The 12,950-nt window shown below is 41.8% G+C and overlaps 1 protein-coding gene across 2 annotated transcripts in view; it reads left to right on the top strand.

The window, feature by feature from the left end:
* Positions 1-4,283: 4,283 nt before the first annotated feature.
* PDK3 (pyruvate dehydrogenase kinase 3) overlaps positions 4,284-12,950 on the top strand; it is a 91,910-nt gene continuing 83,243 nt past the window's right edge. Inside the window, exon 1 of one of the 2 annotated variants that reach the window (XM_084788968.1) lies at positions 4,284-4,619. In XM_084788968.1, the coding sequence (XP_084645094.1) occupies positions 4,514-4,619 (106 nt within the window). In that variant the 5' untranslated portion in view covers positions 4,284-4,513. The remainder of the gene's footprint in view (positions 4,620-12,950) is intronic. The other variant, XM_084788969.1, reaches the window with a different exon arrangement.

The raw sequence follows: 12,950 nt of genomic DNA on the forward strand, positions 1-12,950 counted from the left end.
TCTTTATTGTACAGGATTGTTTTAGCTATTATGGGTTTATAAAATTTAGTTTTAGTTTTAGTTTTAGTTTTGCTTTTACAAACCCCTTACTCTAGCTGGGTGTGATGGTGCACACCTTTAATCTCAGCACTCAGCAGGCAGAGATAGTTAGATCTCTGTGAGACCAGCCTGGGCTACAGGTGAGTTTCAGGATAGCCAAGGCTACCCAGAGAATCCCGGTCTCTAAAAGCAAAATAAAAGAAAACAAAAACCTAATTGGCTATACACTATGTCTGCATGGTCTTCTCTGGTGCCCCTCCCTGATAACAGTGTCTTGTCTTGAACCAAGGACTATGGCTAGAAATCAGAATGAAGCACGTCAGTTTTCAAATTGGCCCATATTTCTCATTATTGCAACTCATGTGAGCTATATTCTCTCTAAAGCACACATTTAATTCATGAAGAAGTAAACAAGAATGAGAGTAGTTATTAATAAAAGAGACAATAAATTTTATAGAGATTATCAAAGAATGTGCGCAGATACCCACAGAGGCCAGAGTAGAGCATCTGGTCCACTGGAGTTGGAGTTTACAGATGGTTGGGGGGCTATGTGATGTGGGTGCTGGGAACTGACTTCAGGTCGGAAGATCAGGAAGTGCTTATTACCACTGAGCCTTCTCTGCCCCTCCAGTTTCATTCATTTTTATTTGATGAGTAGTTGTTGTGCCTTTAAATAATGACAGATACTTTGGTAGAACATTGTCTACTGCGGAAGGGGACATTAATCATAGTAGAGCACAGTGCTAGAAAGGCTAGAGTGAAAGTTTCGTTTATTAAGAAACCATGTAGCAGGGGAAATGGATGGGCTTCTCAGATAGGGACGGGCTCCCTTCATGGTTAAGTGATTAGCTGCGATCTGAGGCATTTGGTAGGAGAGATGTGGAGTTAGGGTAGAGTGTGGTTCACATGTCAGAATCCTGGAGGGCTTGCATATGAGTTAACTGTTTTTGCATCACAAACCATCACCAGCTTAGCAGCTGGAAACAAAAAGCATTTAAGGCAAGGAAGTCTGAGCCTTTCAGAGTGTTGAGTCCAAGGATATCTATCTGCTTTGCATAAGTGTCTTTCAGAGATTGCACTGAGGTGTGAAGCAAGGCTTCAGGCCAGAGCTATGCCATCTCCAGTTTATTTGGTGGGAGGATCTGCTTCCAAGCTTTGAGGGGGGAGGAGAAAGAAGGGTAGTTGGAGGAGAAAAATAAAAACAAAAAAAGAGAGGGAAGAGGAGAGGTATGGGAGGAGGGGAGGGGCTGGGATAAGGGTGTAGGAAAGGGTACCAGGAGTATCTGTATTAGAACTCATTTGGTCCAAAGGCCAGAATACCTTAGTTTCTAAACAAAATATTTCTTTTTCTGCCCCAGAATCCTGTCCAGGAGAACATATTATATTTAGTTTTCACATCTCCTTGGGTTCCTTGCTGCTATGCCAGCATCTCTGATTTTCCTTGCTTTTAATGACCTTGATAGTTTTGAGGCATGCTGCTCAGGTATTTTGTGAGACATAGTAGTTTTCTAGCCTAAACTCCGAATGTAATCTCTCCACTTTTGACCATAATCTATTTGCTAGAAGCTAATGCCAAACCTAGTCCACATTCAGGAAGAGGGGACTTAAGGTGTATCTTTAAGGACAGGAGTATCAAAGAATTTCTGGTCAAGTCCTCGGGCCCTAACTCCAAAGTGTTGGTTTCAGTAGGACTGTGGTGGAATCCAAGAGTTTGCAATTCTAATAGCCTTGCAGGTCCTGCTTCTGTGAATGGGCCATAGATTTGTCTTAGGGTTTCTATCGCTGCACAAAGAGATCATAACCACAGCATCTCTTACAAAGGAAAAGTTTAACTGGAGCTGGCTTACAATTCAGAGGTTTAGTCCATCCATTATTGTCATGGCAGCATGGTGGCACACAGGCAGACATAGTGCTAGAGAGGTAGCTCAGAGCTCCATATCTGGATCAGCAGGCAGCAGGAAGAGACAGTGAGCCACTGGGCCTGGCTTGAGCATCTAAGACTTCAAAGCCCACCCCCTAGTGTAATACTTCCTCCAAAAAGGCCACACTTTGAGATGATTTAAACTCAAGAGATCTAATAATAACTACCAATAAAATCAACTTGCTTTAGTTTCTAGACTAACTGTACAAAAGGAGACCAATCTCATATATTTATATTAGAAATGATTTACTTTATTTGTTACAAATATAAGGGAGAGAAGTCATTAAATAACTGAGTCATTAAAATAATTGAGACACAGAAACACTGGTAGACTAGTCTTAGGTCACACAGCTTGTTAACGGACCATCACAAGTTTCCATTATACGGGCTTCTTCTACATTTCCCCCACTGTTAGGACTGTGCCACCTTTTAGGGGAGCATAAAATTAGGCACGTTAATTTTAAGTAATTAATATACCAGAATAAATATTTTTAAAGTAGCAATTTGTGCAGCAGAAAAGGAAAATAGGAAACAGTTGATGGGTAAGCTCAGAAAGATCAGCAGTGCTAGGACACATAGGCAGGAAAAAACTCTCTCTCCACAGGCATCCAACTTTTTACTTCTTGGTGATCCATAAGTGCTACAAGTAAAACTCTACCCATAGGCAGCACCCAACAGTAGACAACCACAGGCCACAACTTCTTTTTGTCTGCCCAAGCACTCCTCACTGCAGTCAATGCTCTCTTCTGTTCTTAATACTGCTGTTTAGAAAGGTTGTTACTAGCCTAGCACACACCTTTAATCCCAGCACTCAGGAGGCAGAGGCAGGTGGATCTCTGTGTGTTAGAGGCCAGCCTGGTCTACAAAGAGAGTCCAGGACAGCCAAGGCTACACAGAAAAACCTTGTCTCAAAAAACAATCAAATTGTTCTAAGTCTCTTTAGGCTTTGCTTTGAATGAAAAAGACAAAGTAGTCCAGGTATCACATGTTGCACTTGGAAATCTGGGAAGACCACTGGATGTCTCTGAATTCATGTGCTGTTTTTCTTTCAATTCAAACAGCAGAGGTGCAAAATTTTTATAAAGAAAAAAAGTGAACACATAACCAAGTGAAGGCATAAAAGCTTTATGCTAATAATTGGACCAAGAATGTTTTTACCCTTCTTTCTACTTGATGTTTACACATTACCAAAAAAGTAACATTGCTAAAGGATAAAGCAAGCATTATTTCGTGTATTCACATAGGAAGCACAGCACCAATTTCATATACTGAGACATGAATTCAAGTTCACTCACTGTCTTGCAAAGAAAACCTAGCACAGTGTAGACATAGATTCCTCACTAAAGTGGGATGAAACCGAGTCAGGGTGCTCTTGTGAGGGGTTGTGAAAGAGAGTGGTCAGTGGCTCTAATTTGAGCCTTTCCAATGGATGTGCATGTGGGGGCCAATGAAACAACTATGATTAATCCCAATCTACTGTTTTGGGGTAAGCGAATCTAGGAAGCATGGGAACTAAGTGTTAACGACCTTTTATTTGAAATTGATTCCTCCAATGGTAGTAGTGGTAAGAGGGGTATGAAGTAGTGACCCAAAGATCTTGTGCGTTTATTGGCCCAGTTGGTAGCTAGGAGGGCCAGGATCTGCAGCTAAGTGACGTAACAATCCTGTTTTATAACACCCCCCGTCCAACTGTGTTCACCAGAGTGAAGGTGGGCAGACGCGGAGCAGGATCTCCTTAGGCCAGGTTAACGGAGATTATGAATCCTTTTCAGTGGCCAGGGGTGGAGGGAGCGGGGGTGGGGGGTGGGGTGGGAGGGGAGTGGGAAGTTGGGGGGGCGGGGGTAGTCGGGAGGGGGGGGCGAACCTGTAGCTTCCATTTAATTCTGTGCGTAGCTGGAGAAGATTAAACAAAGCATGTAGTTAAGGCGCAAAGAATTTGAAAAAACGCAGAAAAGCAAGGAACAACTTAAAGCAAAGCAGTCAGCTGATCTGAGAAGGGCCTTCCGGAAGAGGGGCCTTGGCTTGGGGAGGTCTAAGGCCGCGCTAAAGATTGTATTTCAGGGTGTGAGCTCCCGGCGTCCTCCAGGTCTCAGAGCACCTTTTGCCCTCTGAAGACCTAATCCGGGGCGGGGCCAGCTGCAAGCAGCCTAGCTAGAGCCAGGCTGAGACCCACGAGCGAGGGCGGGAGGTTTGTGCACATTACCGGGACTTTAAGAAAGCTTTGGCGGCGGCGGCAGCCAATCAGCAGCGCGCGCGTGCAGCCGCATGCCCTTCGCGCCCCTAACATCCCACGCGCGCAGCGTACGTGCGGCGGCAGACCCCGCCTCTTCCAGGCGGGGTTTAAGAACCCGCGGGCAGGCGGCCACGGGCGCCTGACTGCTGCCCGTGTTTGTGTAGGTGCTGAGGCGGCGGGCGACTGCCCTGGTGGCGCCAAGGCCGAGCCCTAGGTGGAGGTAAAGCCCTGTGGGCACTGCCTCCCCGTTGTGGCTCGGCGTTGGCGGCCCCTGTGGCGGTCTGAGACATCTCCGGGGACAGGCGCAGAGCTCCGTGAAGATGCGGCTCTTCTTCAGGCTACTCAAGCAGCCCGTGCCCAAGCAGATCGAGCGCTACTCCCGCTTCTCTCCGTCGCCCCTCTCCATCAAACAGTTCCTGGACTTTGGTGAGTGCAATGCCTTGCAGCCACCTCCAAGGCCCCGAGGGAGTTAGGGGCCCGCCATCCCTGTCCTGCCTGCTGCTGGGGCTCTTTAACCTCTGGGCAAAGTCCATGGGAACCTCCAGGAGGGGTTATGGGGATGGATGTCTGGAAGCCTTCCTGGGGTTGGGGGAGGTGGAGGGGCAGGGCCTGAAACCCCCAGGCTCAGTTTCCTCCTAGGACCCTCATTCCAGCAGAACTCCCCGTCCATCCATCGTTAGCTTCAGATCTACTCGACTCAAAATGTACTGTCCTTTAAACTTCACAAAGAGATCTCTTGAACGTTTTTATTTTTAGAGGATTTTTTAATGGTTGGGTAAGACGTGTTTAGAAACATCTTGAGGTTGGTAAATCATGCAGTAGCATTTTGTTCCTTTTCTGCTGTGAGGTGTTGGGTAGCCTGGAGTGGCAGGACCTGACCGACTTCATTATCATGACGTCAGGAATAGTCACAGTCCTGGGCTGCAAATGCCTTAGGTGTTGGGCAAGAGCTGACCTGTGGGCTCCTGGCTACAGAGCTGGGCTTCTAGGACAACTCCAGCTTAAGTGTGAGGACCTTTCCTTGATGTCCCTTTCACCCTGTTGGCATCTGGGCTAGTACTTCCTTTATATGGATTGGGGTGGGAGAGGACTCCAAGAAAGGCTGAGGCCCACTTAGGCAGGAATAGATTCATCCACCTTCCATTAACTGATGTTTCCCCAGAGGATGCCATGCCAACTCCAGCAAGCCGAATGCAGTTGTGAAACACCCGAAAATAAACAAACAAAAATGGAACTTAGCATCCCCAAAGGAAAATCAAGATGACTTAGGCTCTCAATGCCTAGATCTGTTTAATTCATTTGATTTAAATGTCACGGGATGGTGTCAGGTATTAAAACTGAAAAATAGGTAGAACCTTCTGGGAAGACCAGATTTGCAAAATGTGATGTTGTCTATACTTGGGGGGAAACACACAGTATGGAAAGGGAGGTATTGGTCACTGGTTTAAGCTGATGCCAGATGCAATTGTAGAAGTTACCTTGCCAAAGATCAATGATGAAAGTCTAAGAGGAGTGAGAAGTAGGCCTTTGCATCTTAAGTTTTATTTTCAACACCCCTCCCCTCTGGCTACTTATAAAACTTATTTATTCTTAAACATTTTATTTATGTATGCTTTTGTGTTTGTGTGGGCACATGCGTTATAGTGTATCTGTAGAGGTCAGAGGACAGTTTGTACGAGTTGGTTCTCTCCTACCATGTAGTTCTCAGAGATCACTCTCTGGTGGTCCGGCTTGGCAGGAAGTGCCTTTACACACTGCACTTTCTTACCCGATTTCTGCTAGTCGAGTTTTGTAGGTTTGAGGCAGGTCCTGATTTCCCAGTGTAGAACGAAAATGTTGCTATTGCTATAAATAGGCATGTTTTCCTAAGTTAGGGTTAGAGATTGTTGTGAACATAAGAACCTTTTGTTAGAGTAAACTGAGACAGTAATTCTCAGTAAAAAGAACAAAAGGAATCTTGCTCACTCTCACCTTCAAAGTTTGTGAAAGTTTGAATAGTGTGCCTGAAAGTTCACTTGATTTATGCGATGGCAGAGTCTCCATGCTAATAGGCACTTAGGCAAGGATGCTATTTGAGTAGGAAACTGCAGTAGGGACTGGTGTAGTCGTGGATAATCTACGGGGTGAGTAGCTAGAATTGAATGCTCGCTAACTTAAAGCATTGAGATCAGTGGCTGGCGGCCAGGGACCCATGCCCTGAATTTCTGCTGTTAGTAGTATGTGGGTGGGATGTAGGGCACTGTTATTTTTAGAAGACCCCGGGGTCATTCTAAAACATCATCAAGGTTAAAGACCATTAACTAGGTCCATTTCTGGCTGATCTGCTACATCTCTTCTGTGTGAAGTATTTCTTTAAGCGCTTTTTAAAATAAGAATTTGTTGACTTACAGGAAAGATGTTTACTTCAAGTTTGCCAAATACAAACAGCCAAACTACTATGAATGTAACATTTATATAATTCCTGATTGTCTCCTGCTTCCTCTGCTATATGTAGCTTATTTTACTCATGTGTAATAATATAAATGTATATGTTAAAAAAGAAACATAATAAAAATATTTAAAAAAGAATTTGTTGACTATATTTTTACTGGATGTTAGGTCTGCAAGAATAACAAGTATTCTAAGTGGAGTATCCATTTACAAGGGTAGTACTGTATTACCATTCCCAAGGGCAAGATTTTTAAAAAATCCAACATCATCAAAAATTATATTTTCTTTTTTTGGCTCAAGATGATAGTTACATGGTTCTAAGTTCAAAAGATGCAGAAGGACCTAGGCAGGAAAGGCCTGTTTCCTACTTCTATTGACTAAACTTGCAACTTTTGCATAAGTTGCACTATATACTTTTATTTATATCTTGTTTTTTAAACTTAATGCAAAAGAACTTGCCTTATATGTACCTGTAAACTTCCTTTTCCTTTTTATTACTTCAGAGAGTTCATATGGGTGGACTGTAATTAGATACTCACAATTGATGTGAGTGGGGTGTTTCTAGACTTTGCTATGGCAACAAGTACTACAGTGAATTATTGTGTACATTGTAATTTCACGCATGTCTGGGTGTAGATAGAAGACAAATTCCTAAAGGTGACCTTGCTACAAAGAGGATGCACATTTGTAATTTTATTAATTGTTAACAAATTCCTTTCTATAGGACTTGTCTATTTGCCCACCTACTGGGCATTTTTTGAGACAAGTGTCTGTTCTGTGTTTCAGTACATGGTTGTCACACTTTTAATAGGTGAAAAATAATGCTTATATAGAAATGGTTTTTTTTCTTTGGGTAAATTTTATCTTGGCTTTTCATTATGAAAAATTGTAGCTGGGTGTGGTGGCACACTCCTTTCATCCCAGCACTCGAGAGGCAGAGGCAGGTGAATTACTGTGAGTTCGAGGCCAGCCTGGTCTACAAAGCGAGTCCAGGACAGCCAAGGCTACACAGAGAAACCCTGTCTCGAAAAAACAAAACAAAACAAAACAAACAAACAAACAAAAAACAAAAAAAGAAAAAGAAAAAGAAAGAAAAATTGTAAACATGGAAGTAGAAGGAATAGTTTGAACTCTTGGGTCATTATATTGAAAGCCTTATGTTATTTGTAGGTATTTGTGTATGTGGGATAGTAGTGTTTTTGTTTGTTTGTTTGACCAAAATTAGGCTTGTTTCAGAAAGACAGTGTTTTCCATTAGCACTAACTTATTCTTTTGAGTTAACTACTCTTTAAAGATTTGGTCTAACACTCCTGTGAAACTTTCCACAAGTTTCTCTAGTCTATGGATTTGGTCTGTGTAGATCTTTTGTGTATCTGGAGTTTATTTGAATAGATTTTTCTAGAAAATCATACTTTTCATAAAATTTTTGGGCCAGTTTGGGTAGATTAGATAACCTCTATCTCCATTTAGGACCTTGCTTTTTTGTGCTTTTAAACTTTTTTCTTTTGGTAAGTTTATAAATGTATATAATCCATTCTTACTTTCTCCCTCACCCATCTCCCATCCCTGTCAACCTCCACCACACACACAATCACTTTTCTAGATTCATAGCTTTTGGGTTGGTTTTATGGCCCATTTAATTTAGCCAGAGCCATTGGATTGGAGTTTAGTAGGGCCTTATTTGTTGAGACAGGATCTGGGAAACCTCTGTTTACACCAGGCTGCCCTCAAGAGATCTGCCTGCCTGTGCCTCCTGAGCTCTAGGATTAAAGACATGTGCCACCATGCCTGGGCTATATTGATTTATTTCTTTTTGACAGTCTTACTGTGTGGCCCAAGCTAGCCTAGAACTCACAAGCCACCTCCATAGTCTTCTGAGTGCTAGGATTAGAGGTAGGAGCCACTAAATGCATGTTGGTACTAGTCTTAACAGTCTTAATGTTTTCCCTTTCTTTCTTGATTTTTTTTTGTCTTTATTCTCCACCTTTCCCCCAACCTTTATTTTAGGTAAGGTTTCATTCTTCTAGAACTCACTGTATACCCCAAACTGGCCTTGAACTCTTAGTGATTTCCCCTGTCTCAACTTTTTTGAGTGAATTACAGGCATGAGGCACCAGGTCTGACTTCCACCTTCTTCTTGATTCAGTTAGCAGATGGTTTATTTGGTTAAATTTATTTCTTAGTTTTATGGCTTTTATCTTACAGTTCATGTTTACCTGACCTTGAGTCTCTGATACTTGTAGATAATTTTTGTTCTTTTTCTTTTCTTTCTTAAAAGAGTTGGATACTGGCTCCTTTTTTGTTGTTGCCTTTTATTTCTAGTCTTTTCATTTTATTTTATGTATATAGGTGTTTTGCCTTCATGTATGTCTGTTTACCACTTAGTTGCCTGGTACATGCAGAGGCCAGAAGAGGAAGTCAGATCCCCAGGAGCAGCAGTTACAGAACTGCCATGTAGGTGCTGGGAATTGAACCCAGGACCTCTGGAAGAACAGCCAGTGCTGTTAACTGCTGAGCCATCTCTCCAGCCCCTTTACTTCAGGTTTTAAGGCTTTTAGCTATGCCTCTAATCAGTGCTTTAGCAGCTGTTAGCTAGGTTATATTTGACCCTTACCCCCATCTCTTCCATATCCTGAAAGATGTTTATTCTTTCATGAATTAGGGTTAGCTTGAGAGTGCTGAACCTTACTGTAGGTTTATTATGTATACTAATTACCTTCAGTTTTACTGCACAATTGCAGACTGTTCTATAGAGTCTCTGAGTTCTTGATGTTTGTCTTTGTATGCGCTCATTTCCTGGGAGTATCTCTAGAGTAGCAGAAAGGCCATGCTCTCTTCTCAGGTTACAGAATTATATGTACCATATTGTTGTTTATGCTTTTCATACCTTGTTAAGATCCACTTGATTGGTTGTGGATCAAACATGAGAGAAGTTAGTCTTTTAATATTCTATTTTTCCATATGTCTCTAGTTTTTGTCATATGGTTGCTAATGTGATCCTTGATACTTATCTGTCATATCCTCATGGTGAGTTGTAGCCTTTAGCATTACTAGTTTAATGCTTTTTGGTCTGGATTCAGCCTTATTTGATGCTGAGATCCAGTTCCCTGTCTTCTTGTTTGTTTTCTTATTTTCAGTTTTTCTCAGTTACTTTGCTTTAAATATTTCTCTAAATGTAAAGTGGGTTTTCTTTTGTAATAATTGATTTCTTTTATATGGTAGTTTTAGCCTGGATGTACTTATTGGTATAAACCAATTGATCTGTCATACATAATGGCAAGCATCTATAGTTTTTCCTTTTTGTTTTTAATGCCTTAATTTTTCTTCCGTTCTATAACTTTCAAGAATATTTTTGAGCCAGGTGTGGTGGCGCACGCCTTTAATCCCAGCACTTGGGAGGCAACAGCAGGTGGATCATTGTGAGTTAGAGGCTGGTCTACAATGGGAGTCCAGGACAGCCAAGGCTACACAGAGAGACCTTGTCTCGAAAAACCAAAAAAAAAAAAAAAAGAATATTCTTATTTTTAGGTGTGTAAGTATTTTTGCTTGCATGCAAGTGTGTGCTTGGTGCCCTCAGAGGTCAGACAAGGGAGTCAGATCCCCTGAGACTGGAGCGAAGGATGGTTGTGAGCTGCCGTGTGGGTGCTGGAAATAGAAAATGGATCCTGTGCAAGAACAATTGCTCTTAACTTCCAAGTTATCCAGCCCCCCACTTCATTTCCTTAGATTAGACCTTCCTCTGTCCAGTCACCGCCTGCTAGCCTCATGGACCTCTTGAGCAGTTAAAATGTGGCTAGGTGGCTGAGAAAGTGAATTGATTTAATTTAAATATAAAGCAGACTTGATTCAGTTATTTTAAAATTGTGTCATGCGTAGGTATTCAGGTGTGTGTGTGTGTGTGTGTGTGTGTGTGTGTGTGTGTGTGCACGTGCGTGGTGTGGCGGCCAAAGGACAAGTTTGGTTCTCCTTCCTTAGGAACTAGATATTTTGTTTTGTGAGATAAAGTCTCTCACTTGCTGGGGGCTCACTGAGTAGGCTAGAGAGCCACAGTGATCTGTCCCTGCCCCTCCAGCATGAAGTCTAAGCCACCATGCCTCACTTTGTTTGCTTTTGAGACACGGTTTCTCTGTGTAACAGCTCTGGAATGTGTCTCTGGATCCACCTGCCTCTGCCTCCCAAGTGCCTGGATTAAAGGCAAGCACTGCTGCCACCACTACCAGCTGCCTGACATTTTTGTGTGTATTCTGGGCATGGAACTCAGGTTCTCATGTTTGTGAGGCAAGTACTTTACTGACTGACTTATCTCCGCATTCCTCAGTTATGCCCAAATATGTTTAGAATAATCTGGAAATAAGAATTTAACAAGTATAAGCCTTATTGAATCAAATACAGCTTCTGCATTATGATGTGCTGTACACGTAAGATACATAGATAACAGAGAATTAATACAAAACCAGTAAAATAGCTCTTAACTTATGAGGTAGTGAGGATGGACTCCAGAGCTTTAAAGTGTTTAGTAGGCCAGTGCTCTACCACTGAGCTATACTACACATCTTTTATATAGATTATATTAAATTATTTTACGTATGTCAGGATATACAAAATATAAAAATCTCATCTATTTTATGCTAATGCAATTGCTAAGAAATTTCAAATTACAATGTAGTTCATATTCTGTTGGACAGTATGGCTTCAAATAGTATGTAATTTATTAGTGGGAACACTGTAATGCCACATTTTATATACAAAAGAAAATTTTACTGATTTTATTTTCAATAAAGCTCTTCCATGTCCTGCTCTGTTTTCTTCCTTTCTTCTTTCTTTCTTTCTTTCTTTCGTAACATCTCTGGGTCCTAGTCTAATGTATTGCCTTTGAATAGCTGATAACATTATGGTGGTTCTTGTACCATTTGTACAACCCCTCAGTTCTGTCCCTTAAGTATTGTTTCTTTGAGTCAATAATTCTCTTAATGATTTTGTCTTAAGACTTTTTTCTTCTGATTAAGGATGATTAAGAAAGGGCCATCTTGGACTATCATGCAGTAATTAAAGAGACATTCTTCTGAATGCAGAGTGAGTTGATAGGAATCAGTTCACATTTTTATTAGTACTTGTTTTTCGTCTTTTACCCTCACTCTGCCTATTTCTGGTCCTCTCTTTAGCCACTATTGTCCCTCCCTACACACTCCCTGCACAGTCAATTCTGATTTATTTTCTCATTTACTCATTTCTCATTCACTTGTAATAAAGATATTTTTGTTCCTTTTTCTTTTTATTTCATCCTAACTCCTCTTTCCAAGAGTGTGGGTGCTTGCTACTTTGTAGCCTCTCAGCTCCTCAGCTGTTTTCTCTGCACAGCAAGAGTGGGAACTCCATAAATGACATGGACATTACATCACTTTAGTCAGTTACCGACGTTTAAACTTGCATAAAAATACAGCATCTCCCAAATAAAACCACCAGGAAGCAGACTGCTATACAAACCTCCTCTCTTTTTACAGAGCTCCAGGCTTGAGTCCTACCCTAACCCTGCCAGCTTTGTGAATCCTACAGGTGTTCGCTGTTAGACGGCAGCAGCAGCCAGTTCTACTGTTTTTGCTATTCTTGAAGTTTAAGGGCCCTGTTGTCTGTAGTTTTGCTTTTGAAATTATTTTAAGACTGTTACCCACTGAGACACCGACTTCAGTGCCAAATGCCTGCGCTCTGCAAAATCTCAAGGTTTGAAGTCATCTTGTTCGTCGACGCTTGATTCCCAGTAAACAGAATGGTGATTTCATTCCTGGAGAAGCTAAAAGGGCTTATTCAAAGACTGTTAGAAATGGGGGAGACAGTCTCATCCTTCTTTCTGAGCATGTTTATTCTGCTCCTTTACATGTGCACAACAGATCGTTTCTATAAGTAGAAAAGGGCTGATGTTGGGAGGGATTGCCAAGAAGTAGACCAACCTGTTTTAGAATTAAAAGGGGAGAGAACAATTTAGGTTAGGGTCTGGATATGGTATTTAGCTTCTTGCATCCTGGTCAGTATTTATAAAGACCTGGCTTGTAGGCCTTTATGATCTGATCAGTCTGGGTTTCCATGGAACCTCGTTTATTAGGCTCTGGGGTATCTTGAGGCATCTAAAGAAGGAGTTTGGGCTTTGTTCCTTTTATAGCACTTGCGTTGTCTTTCATGTGCTTTATTAGCTTTTTTTATACCATACAAGTTAAATTTCATTATAGCATTTTCATGTAAATCCTCTTGTGTTGATCTTCCTCTTCCCACTGCCCTCCCTCTGCTAGCCCACCTCCCCTTCCCATCTGCTTTCTTGTCACATGTGTTCTATTA

Source organism: Acomys minous (genome assembly GCF_964271855.1).
Source record: "Acomys minous genome assembly, chromosome: 7".
Classification (NCBI taxonomy): domain Eukaryota; kingdom Metazoa; phylum Chordata; class Mammalia; order Rodentia; family Muridae; genus Acomys; species Acomys minous.